Below are 10,999 nucleotides of genomic sequence, written 5' to 3'. Positions count from 1 at the left end.
AATCAGGTTATCCATGGGGAATTAAGGGAGAGAGCGGGGGGCAGCCAGCCCGCGAGGACCCACGTACGCTGCCTGCTGCGGGGCACCCCGGGGCCGGGGGAGCGGGTACCCCCCAACTCAGCCCTTTCGGGTCTTCTTCTTCTTGCTGTCCCCCCTCGCCCACCGCCCACCCGCCGCGGGGTGTGCGTGCCGTCCCACGGGAGACCTGGAAGAGCCTGGGGACCTAGAGGAGCTCGAGGCGTTAGAGGAGGAAGACGAGGCCATGGGGAGCGGGGCCAGCACGGAGGACAAGGAGATGGCCAAGAGGTCCAAGGAGCTGGAGAAGAAGCTCCAGGAGGATGCGGATAAGGAGGCCAAGACGGTCAAGTTGCTCTTGCTGGGTAAGAGTGGAGGGGATGTCCCCAGGGGGGATGCGGGAGATGTCCCCCCGTCCCCAACCTGCCATGGGGGACCCCGCTGGTGCTGGGGGGATGCGGCTGCTGGGGATGGGTGAGGGGCAAAAGGGAGAGCCCCTTCCCCGCAGCTCATTAGCCCTCGTTAGCCTGATGAGTGGCCATCAGCCAGCAGAGGTTCTCCCACCAGCTGGATGTCCCCAGGGCTGTGCCTGGGAAGAGCCAGGGGTGGCATCGGGCACCGCTAGGCAGGTGGCAGGGACCAAGGGGACAGCGTGGGGAAAGGGCAGGGACCAGGACAGGACACTAGGTCTCACCTGGCTGCGGCGCATCCCTGGGGGGGGCAGCGAGACCCTGGGGAGCTCCTGCCACCAGCACCCCAAACCCCACTGCGGGGCGTAGGGCGGGAGGGGACAGCCCTCGGGGGACCCCCCACACCCCACCCAGGTGACCCCACGGGGCAGGGACCAGCAGCGGGGCCTTATCCAGGTGGGGGGGCTGGGATCAAGGTGATTAGCACCCTAATTCTAAGCAGCTTCCTGCACCACCCTAAGCCGCTTACAGCACCAAAGCCACCGCCAGCAGCGCCCACGGTGGGTGGGAGGCGCGGGACCCCAAGGACCCACACCCCGGGGGTCCCCACCACCCCTGGGGGTCCACATGTGTGGTCTGGCACTGGGTGCAAGGGGTGATGGGAGCATGGGGACAATGGCAGCGGGGGGTGGGGGTGGGCAGGTGGGGTGTCCGGCCAGGGCAGGCGCAGGGGGGCGGTGGGGGAAGAGGGACCCTGGTCCCCGCACGGTGCCCATCACCGTGGCACCAGGCCTGTGGTCTGTCCCACCCTGGCCAGCACTGAGGTGTCCCCCCACCCTTTTCCAGGGGCTGGAGAGTCAGGGAAGAGCACCATCGTGAAGCAGATGAAGTGAGTATGGCCAGAGGCACCCGGGGGGCGGGGGACACACACCGGGACATCTTGGACAGGGGATGGCAGGACCCCTGTCACCCCCCCGTACGGTGTCAGGCTGGTGGTGGCACCCTGCTGGTTCCCACGGTGGGGTGATGCTGGGAGGGGAAGGGGTGCCCCAGCTTGGGGCTGAGGCTGCTGTGCCCCCCGCCCCCCCCTCCCCCCCCCCCCCAGGATTATCCACCAGGATGGCTACACGGCCGAGGAGTGCATGGAGTTCAAAGCTGTCATCTACGGCAACATCCTGCAGTCCATCCTGGCCATCGTCCGCGCCATGTCCACGCTGGGCATCGACTACGCCGAGTCGTCCTGCGCGGTCAGTCAGGGCAGTGGTCCCCACCCCCCCCAACCCACCAGGACGTGGGGCTAGGGCACCCCCCTCCCTGGGGCTGGGGTCCATAGCGACCCCGTGTTGGGCCCCTTAGCCCCCTGCCCAGCCCCAGGGGCTTTTTGGGGGGCAGGGGCGATGGGTGGGACGGTGGCGATGGGTGCCTCTTGCAGGACACGGGGCGGCAGCTCTTCAACCTGGCGGACTCCATCGAGGAGGGCACCATGCCCCCCGAGCTGGTCGACTGCATCAAGAAGCTGTGGAAGGACGGGGGGGTGCAGGCTTGCTTCGAGCGAGCCGCCGAGTACCAGCTCAATGACTCGGCCGCTTAGTGAGTGGGGTCACCGCCAGCTGGCGGGGGGGGCAGGGACGTGTCTGGGGACCCCCCTGGCTGCTCATCACTATTCCCAACCCAGCCTGGCAAAATCAGGCTCCTCCTGCTCCTGGGAACACTCCGAAGCAGCCATCCCGGTCCCACCAGGGCCATCCCGGTCCCACCAGGGCCATCCCACATCCCACCAGGGCCATCCCCTGTCCCACCTGGGCCACCCCGGTCCCACCAGGGTCATCCCCTGTCCTACCAGGGCCATCCCACATCCCACCAGTGCTATCCCTGTCCCACCAGGGCCATCCCCAGTCCCACCAGTGTCGTCCCCCATCCCACTGGTGCCATTCTCCATCCCAGCTGTGCCACTCCCCGTCCCACTGGTGCTGCTGAGCCACAGCCCCACACTGTGCCCCCGCCCCCCCCCCCCCCCCCAGGTCCCCTGCAGCCCCCCAGCTCCCCCAGGGATGGCCCTGCCTTGGAGTACCAGTGTTTGACAGAGCTCAGCACCCCCAAAAAGCCGGGGGGGGGGGCAAGGACATGGGCAGCCCCTCGGCAGCAGGTCACACCTCCTCCTGTCCCCCCAGTTACCTAAACCAGCTGGACAGGATCACAGCCCCCAGCTACCTCCCCAACGAGCAGGATGTGCTGCGATCCCGAGTGAAGACCACAGGCATCATCGAGACAAAGTTCTCCGTCAAAGACCTGAATTTCAGGTGGGTGGGGGCACCTCCCCAATCCACCCCCCCTCAGCCCCAATAGAGGGGGTGCACCCAATGCTCCAGGGACCACCAACCCCACCTGGACCAGGGATGGTCGGTTACTGCATCCCTGACACTGTGGAGGACAGGGTGCTGGGACCACCACGCAGGGGGTGGCAGGATCAGATGGGTGACACCCTCCCTCCCCCATCCTTGTCCCCTCCCCAGGATGTTTGATGTGGGAGGGCAGAGATCGGAGCGCAAGAAGTGGATCCACTGCTTCGAGGGGGTGACCTGTATCATCTTCTGCGGGGCGCTGAGCGCCTACGACATGGTGCTGGTGGAGGACGACGAAGTGGTGGGTCAGGGTCCCAGAGGTGCCCGTCCACAGCTCGGCAGCTGAGGGGAGAGGAGCCGGGTGCTTTGGGGGGGGTTACGGGGGGAGGGGGGGGGCAATGCGCTGGGCCATCTGATGCTCTGGGTGATCCGGGAAAGGGGATGGAGCTGCGGGATGGAGCTGCGGGATGGAGCTGCGGGATGGAGCTGGCTCCCGCCTGTCACACCCTGTGAACGCGTCAGCGCTTACTCTGGGCCACATGGAGCCAAACCGCGGGTGGTGGGCCCATGGATCTGTCCACGAGGAAACCCCCGAGCCTTCCGAGCAGCCAAGGGCCAAGCAGCTCCTGACGCCGGCCCCCTCCCGAGAGCCACCATCCCACCGGGGAACACTTCCAGCGCCAAACCCACCCCAGCAAGCCCAGCGGAGCTGGACCTGAAGCGGGAGGACCCTGGGAGCGGGGAAATAAATGCAAACTGGCCTCAGTGAAGCAGAATCTGGCCCAGAGGCGCCTCCTGCCTGGCTGTGCCCCCCAGGGGGGCAGGAAAGCAGCAGTGTGGGGCAGTTCCATCCTCCTGCTAAGAGGGAATGAAACGATGGCACCAGCCCATCAGGTGAAATCCTGCGGGTGCCCAGCGAGGGATGCTCCGGCAGAGCCGCTGCTCCGGCACCGGGGGAAGCAGCTTCAGGGGCAGAATCCCAAGAGGAGGAACATGGCAGCCCCTAAATGGGGCGTTTCTCAGAAGAAATAAGGGGTGGAGATGTGCAGAGCAGAAGCAGGCTGCCTTCTCCCCTGCCGAGGGGCTGGGGCAAAGCATCCCTGCTGGCATCTCCTCTGGCGGCCGGTCCCGTGGATGCTCCCGGGTCCAAACGCCTTTGCCAGGAGCTGGGCAAGGGTCGGGGTCCGCCAGCCCTGGGGCTTGCCAAGGCCGGGCAGCAGCCCAAGCGCTTCCTCGGCCGTGAAGCAGAGCCTGTGTAAGGCACCTGGGGGAAGGAGAGAGCATCGTTATCATCAAAACCTTCGGGAGAGGCTGTAACACTCCCTCGGCGCAGGATGGGGCAGGATTTGGCCAAAGCTGGGCCCGCAGGTGCCCTGCTCGTTGAAGAAGCTGTACAGAAAAGCTGCTGCAATGGGAAGCTGGACAAAGCAAAACCATCCCTGTCACCCTTGAAGAACCCGCCCGCCGCCGTACCATGGTGGGGGAGCCACACAGCCACCGGCTGGACTGAGCACCAGCTGGATGGAGCCTCGTCCTCCCGAGGATGCGCCTGCAGCCAGCTAGAAGCTGCTGTGAAACTGGAGTTTTCCTTCTCCCCGCTCCTTCCCAAAGCTGCGGGTGCCAGGGGCCACAGTGCAGCAAGAGCATCCCACAGCACAGCCTGGGTGATGGGGCTGGCAGCTCAGCACCCTCGCTCAGCACCTTCCAGCAGCCGTGCCACAGCGCTGCGAGGCTTCCCGGGATAATTCTCCCAGTGCGATCACCTAATCCTTCCTTTGAACATCCCAGAAGCTGCCAGGAGGGATCAAAGCATGGTGCTGCCCGCAGCTGCTCACCACCACTCCCTACCCCGAGCACCGCCTGGATTTATCCAGGTGTCTCGCACCACGGCACGGGAGATTTTTGGATGAGCAAGGGGGACGCCGGGTGCAGGCAGGGAACAGGCAGCAGGGCTGTCGGCTGCTGCAGCAAACCCGAACATCCCCGGCAGCACCCTCAGGAATCGGAGGGGGGGTTGGGGGTTGCAGCAGCCAAAAGGGGGTTTGTAAATTAATTTCCGCTGTGCCAACGAGCCTGTTTGCTTGCAGAACCGCATGCACGAATCCCTGCACCTATTCAACAGTATATGCAACCACAAGTTCTTTGCCGCCACATCCATCATCCTCTTCCTCAACAAGAAGGACCTTTTTGAGGAAAAGATCAAGAAAGTCCATCTCAGCATTTGCTTCCCAGAATACGATGGTGAGTCGGCTCGTTGACACCCCCCCCCCACGCCAAGACCCCCAAACGATGGTCTCCAGTGGGGACATGCATGGTCTCGGTGCAGACACAGCATTTCAGCTTGGGATCCTGTCAGGTCCCTGGAGGCAGGAGCAGAGGAGAGATGTGGCCTCGGGAATGTGTTTGGAAGGACTGAAACGGGATAAAGTGGCTTTTTTTAAAAAAAATTGCTTTGCTAGGTGCAGTTGCCACCCAGCCCTCCTTCTCCTCCTCCTCCTCTGCATGGAGATTTCAGGTCTAGCTCTCAAAAGGGAGCCTTAAGCATCCCCTGGTCCTCAGCCAGCTCTGACAATCATCTCCCATGGGAGCAGCCCAGCATCATCATCATCGTTTCCTCCCTCCGCAGGTCCCAACACATTTGAAGACGCGGGGAATTACATCAAGACCCAGTTCCTCGATCTCAACATGCGAAAGGACGTGAAGGAGATCTACAGCCACATGACCTGTGCCACAGACACGCAGAATGTCAAATTCGTCTTTGATGCCGTCACGGATGTCATCATCAAAGAGAACCTCAAGGACTGCGGCCTCTTCTGAGCAGCTGGGTGGCAGGTACCCGAGAAACGGTTATTGAATCACAAAAACAGGGCTGGGGAAGGGGAGGGGGAGGATGCGGCAGAGCCCGCTCCACCGGGTGATGGGACACGGGTCCCCTCGGGCTTTGCCATCAAACATCACCTAGAACCCCTCGCCTGGGGAGCAGGGAAGGGGAGAACGTGCTGGGATGAGAAAGGACCAGGGAGGGCTCGGAGCCAACCACCCCCAGGGCAGGGTCAGCATCCCAGTAGGATCCAGTTCCCTTCCCCAGCGGGCTGGGGTCAGCCCAGTCGCTATTCTCATCATGTCTTGCACGGAGGGTGCGATGAAACCCACAGATCACAGCCCCAGTCCTGCACCCGAGCCGGACCAAACCATTCCAGCTCAGGGCTTCCCATTGCCACTGGTGCCGCCCCAGTTTGCAGCCCCGCCCTGGCTCCCAGGAATAACCCCAGCGATCCCCACGGCACTCCCGTGCCACGCTCCGCTTCACCTGGCCTTTTAGCTCATCACCATAAAGGTTTAATTAGGATTTAATAACCCTAGTTCTTACGCCTGTGTTTGCCTGCTAGCCTGTGTGGCAGTGAGAATTTCATCCCCTTTCCCCGCGTTCCCAGTGGCTCCTGGCCACCAGCTTCGACGCTTTGTTTTTCAGGGAACCTCCAGCGCTTCCCTTGTCCCTGAACAGTATAATAGAGAAGAAAAAAAAATAATAAATAAAGCAGACAGCTTCCCCGCAGGCAGAGGCAGGCTGCGGCAGGACTGGGGGCACAGCCCTGGCCGCCAGCTCCGCATTGTGCGGTGAACAAAGCTGCTCCCTAAGACAGGCTTTGACCGAGAACCCACTTCCAGAATCAAGGAAAATCGCAATCCCGTGCCAGGGCAGCAGGCAGGGGGTCCTGCCTTCTCCCGGGGCCCCAGCAAAGGCTACGGGGGGTGTGTGTGTGTGGAATCAGGCACCAGCTCTGCCACTGCCCGGCTCGGAGCATCCTTCGAGCCGATGAATTTTTCCCAGCACCCAGCGCGGTGCAATGAAAAGTCGCGTCTCCAACCCCCCCCTTCCCGTGCGTTGCACCCTCACAGCCTTTGCCGCCTGGTTTGAAAAGCATTTAACCCCCCTTCTTCTTTCTTCCTTCCCCCTAGAAGAGGAAAAGACTTCAATTGCACAGCGCCGTTCTGCTGAGCAGAGCCAAACGGATTAACCAAAGCGATAAAAGTCACTCGACGCCCCCTTTTTTCTATGACCTGCCCACCCAAGCCACCTCCTTTCCAACCCCAAGCACAAAGGGGCTGAAGCTGAACCTCGCACTCCCTTTCATAGCCATTTCCTCTTTTTTTCTTTTTTTTAAAAAAAAGAAAGCAAGCCCTGCTCTCTGCAGTGTGTGCAAGGCAGTGTTTATCAATGATATCTGGAGCGGTTTGACACTAAAGAGCCCGCAGGCCCCTGTCCCAGCCACATTAATTAATATTAAGCCATCGGTGCGCGTGGGGAGAGCTGGCAGTGTCGCTTCCACGGGCGGTGGGGACAGGACCCTGCCTGTCCTTCCCCACCTGGCTTCTGCCCCTTTTTATCAAACCTGAATTCATCCAGCCAGGAGTTTCTGGGGAAGGGGGAGGCTGCACCCCTGGGATCCCACCTCGGTCCTTCGGCAGGAGGAACGGAGGGGGGGGGTAGTGTGCGCACCCCAAGACTTGAGCAAATTCCTCTCGAGGGTGCAGCTGGGGGGGGGCAGGAGCGCAGGTGTGAGGGGCTGGGGGAGGCAATCGCACCTACAGAAGAGGAAGGGGCTGGATAAAGAGGAAATGGGTTCCTGAAAGGTTTTCATTCTGCTCTTTACAGCTGTATTTGCTCTTTACTGTTTGTAAATAAATCTACGCTGGTACTGTAGGTAAGTCCTGTATCCTTGCACTGTTTATGCAGAGATCACATATACGGCTTCATTTAACTGTAGGAAAACAAAATAAAGGAATACGCATGACGTGGATGTCTATCTTTTGTCCCACTTCCATTTCTCTGGGTCGCCTATTCCCAAGCCCCGTTCCTGTGTCCCAGAGCTTCCGTCAAGGAATATTTGACATTCTTCGCATTCATTCCGCAGTCTGTGCACACAGATCTCCCAGTGCGCCCAGCATGGAGCAGGGCCACCGCCAGCACCGGTCAGGGTGGATGCACAGGTGCCACCCAGCCACCACCAACCAAAAAACCTTCCCCGCCACCGCACCCTGCCCACCCCAGCTGCTCCCACCAGCAGGGTGCTGGTGCAGTGACCGGGGAGGTCCGCATGGATTTGTTCCGAAGGTGAGTTATCCCACACGTTAGCGGGAAGCTGGCTAGGAGGGAACCGTTTCCAGAACGGAAATAAAGACTCCCTGCAGCTGCGAGGCCGTGCTGCTCCTCTGACACCCAGCAGCCACAACGGGGTGGCCACTCAGCACCCACAGGCAGCCCTCGAGTATTCCATTCCCTGTTTCTACACAAGTGTCTGGCCAACGGGTTACATCTCCATCACGTCCCAGCATCCAGAGCAGTCATTTTCCCATCAGGTTCAAAAAAGGCAGCGAGACTCGCGCTATAAATAAGCGGTAAACGAACCATCTGCCAATAATCCTGATGAGTGACTGGATGCCTGCCGCCTTCCATCTGTGCCAGCCCAACCCCAGCCTTCGGGAGCAGCAGAAGCGGCTGCAGGGAGAGCACCACCACTCGCGTACCACCCAAAGCACGAGCAACGCTCCTGTCCCATTAATTACGCCCGCTACCCCTCAAAGCGCTTACCTTCCTTCTCCAACAGCACACAAAAGGGGAGAAGACTCCTGGAAAAAAAAATTCAGAATAAAACTAGAGAAAAGGCTAAACTGTTTACTCACCATTTTAATACTGCCAACAACTATAACAGATTGAAACTGTACACATGACAAACTGGGAGAAAAGAGTCTCGATGCAATGGTTCAGCGAAGGAATGTACTGACTGGTTATGAACATTACTACAGTAAAAACAATGGCAAACAGGAATTTGGCACCACATATACAAAGTAAAGGCATGCTTGTCAATACAGTTTGGGAGTCTCTGAACAGAAAAGGCCATGGTCAATGCAGAACGAGGTGCACCCTTTACAAAAATTGCCCACCGGTTTCAACCGAAAACGCACAAGAACCTAAGTGGTTGATTGAGTAGCTCTGTAGCAGCACGCGCTTCCCATCCAGTTTGGAGCTCGGCATTCCACCTCTCCAGCGGACACAGCCCAGGTGCACGGTCACCGCCAAGCTGCCTTTACGCTTACCACACGGAAGAAATCTCGATTTAGATATCAGCATAAAGCAGGTTCACCCCTAACCGTAAGCTAAAAAGATTCGCTTCTCCTGCTGCAGAAGCTTCTTTCAAAAGCCTTGTGGGTGCAGGATGGTAACAAGTCACACGTCAGAAAAAGCCGAAGCTATCGCCATAAGAGCTCTAAGGATCCTTTAAGTAGTTGCAGAAATATTAAATCCTGACCATACCAAGTGTTAAAAACAAAGAGTTCCTGCTAAGAGGAATACTTTCTGCATGATCTGGTCACATGTGCATAGTTAAGTGATTATTTTTGTTGTTGTTGTTTTATTTTTAAAACAAGATTTGTTTGCAAATAAAGAAATAAAATTTAGTAAAGTTACAGTTTTCTTGATGGAAAAAACCTTAAAAACAGACTAGTGGTGGCTTGTTAACCAAAGAAAAGAGAGAAAGCTACATATCGAAGGTCTGGAATCCAGCACCTCAACTTCACAACAGCTGTACACATTTGAGATTACGCCATCCAAACGATGCCAGGATGATCTAGTCACACTAACAGTTGTTCCACCTCGACCTAACTTCAACATCCCATATCAATAAAAAAAGGTCCCTAATACAGAAGATTGTGCTAAAGAATGCAACGATTCTGCATGCTGTTTTCGTTTCCCTGGTCCTGTTCATGCTTGCAGCCGGCCCCATGAGGCAGCAAAGAGTCTGGTTCTCAAAACGCCACACCATAAAAACTGGAAAGGAAAAAAAAAAAAACACACAATAACCAAATCAAAAGAGAGCATTAGTGAGGTGCGAGACAAAGCCAGCCCAAGCTGGTGCGCAACGCTTAAACGCCACGAGCAGCTCGGCTTTACCTTCTTCCCACGCCCCTTTCCTCCTCAATAGAGTCCACATTCCTTCAGGTTGTTTTTAATGATAACATCTGTAACAGCATCAAACACAAACTGCACGTTCTTGGTGTCAGTGGCACAGGTGAAGTGTGTGTAGATCTCCTTCGTGTCTTTTCTTCGGTTCAGGTCTTCAAACTGACACTGGATGTACGCGGCTGCCTCCTCGTACGTGTTGGAGCCTGAAAAAGATAAGATCCCTTACTTTGGCCAGCAGTTCACAGCTGAGATCTTTTAAGTACACATTAAGCTGCTTGCAACCATCTGCCTTATCCAGCTACAAATCCAAATCCACCATTAACCCCTTCTGGTAGAACTTGAGTCTATTCCCAGCTGCTGGTCAGTGACCTTGGACACATCACTCCCGCAATTCCCCAAGCGCTCCCCGCTCCAGCCGCCCTCCCGGAGAGCGCTGGAAGGGAGCATCGCACACTGGCTACAGCGATGCTTCATGCTAGAGACATGTCGTTATAGCAGAAGAGTGACAAACCACAGGAATAAGCAGGTTTGAAGGAAGGACCGTTTAAAAAAAAAAAAATCGAAATGCCTCAAGCAGTGACTGGGTAAAGTATCACATCTGTGCAGGGGCACACAGGGAAAGGCTGTGAAACAGACTCCTGCTGAAACACAGACACACCAGGGCAGACAAGTGCCATGCCCAGGACGTGGATAAGTTTCACAGCCTCTGAAATTGAAGTTAAATCGAAGTATTGTCCTAGTAAGATGTGGAAAATATGGAGTGACCTTGATTTGCTGGAGCGCAATACTGTGCTATTCATACTCCAGCCCATAAAACACATGGATAAAGCCTGTTCCGAGCCAGACACGCATGACCACATCTCTTCCGAGAAAATGAGCTATCAGCTAACTGGACAGCCTGAAGATGCTGCCCAAGAGACAGAGTTGGGGGGGGGGGGGGGGGGGGGGGGAAGAAAAAAAAAAGCTTTTACATTATCCTGGATTGCACAGGCTTTAACCGACTCATTCCTGGCCCTGGTGCCAGGAATAACAGGCAGTTTCATGAGCCCAGCCTTACCTGTGTACTCTGGGTAGCAGATTGTTAGTGGGCTTTTCTTAATCTTTTCCTCAAACAGGTCTTTCTTGTTCAAGAAGAGAATGATCGATGTGTCTGTAAACCATTTGTTGTTACAAATGCTGTCAAACAGCTTCATACTCTCATGCATCCGGTTCTGGAAAATAAAAGAAGGGTGACGCACCATTCCGGAGTTATTAGGGGAGGATGGGGT

At 57.5% G+C, this 10,999-nt stretch overlaps 2 protein-coding genes across 2 annotated transcripts in view; one reads left to right on the top strand and one right to left on the bottom strand.

Annotated features, from left to right (window-relative positions):
• Positions 1-26: 26 nt before the first annotated feature.
• Positions 27-7,567, top strand: GNAT2 (G protein subunit alpha transducin 2). Its single transcript, XM_037410158.1, has 9 exons — positions 27-380; positions 1,272-1,314; positions 1,531-1,672; positions 1,858-2,015; positions 2,597-2,725; positions 2,939-3,068; positions 4,855-5,008; positions 5,394-5,599; positions 6,728-7,567. The coding sequence occupies exons 1-8, from the start codon at positions 263-265 to the stop codon at positions 5,582-5,584; spliced, it is 1,065 nt and encodes a 354-aa protein (XP_037266055.1). The 5' UTR covers positions 27-262; the 3' UTR covers positions 5,585-5,599; positions 6,728-7,567.
• An 861-nt stretch (positions 7,568-8,428) lies between these two features.
• The window catches only part of GNAI3 (G protein subunit alpha i3), a 32,927-nt gene continuing 30,356 nt past the window's right edge, over positions 8,429-10,999 (bottom strand). Inside the window, exons 7-9 of the mRNA XM_037410157.1 lie at positions 10,789-10,942; positions 9,720-9,934; positions 8,429-9,596 (exon numbers count right to left, since the gene is read on the bottom strand). Coding sequence (XP_037266054.1) covers positions 9,744-9,934; positions 10,789-10,942 — 345 coding nt within the window. The 3' untranslated portion in view covers positions 8,429-9,596; positions 9,720-9,743. The remainder of the gene's footprint in view (positions 9,597-9,719; positions 9,935-10,788; positions 10,943-10,999) is intronic.

Source organism: Falco rusticolus, chromosome 17, assembly GCF_015220075.1.
Source record: "Falco rusticolus isolate bFalRus1 chromosome 17, bFalRus1.pri, whole genome shotgun sequence".
Taxonomy (NCBI): Eukaryota; Metazoa; Chordata; class Aves; order Falconiformes; family Falconidae; genus Falco; species Falco rusticolus.
The sequence above is the reverse complement of the archived record's forward strand: the minus strand, read 5'-3'. Positions and strand labels throughout refer to the sequence as shown.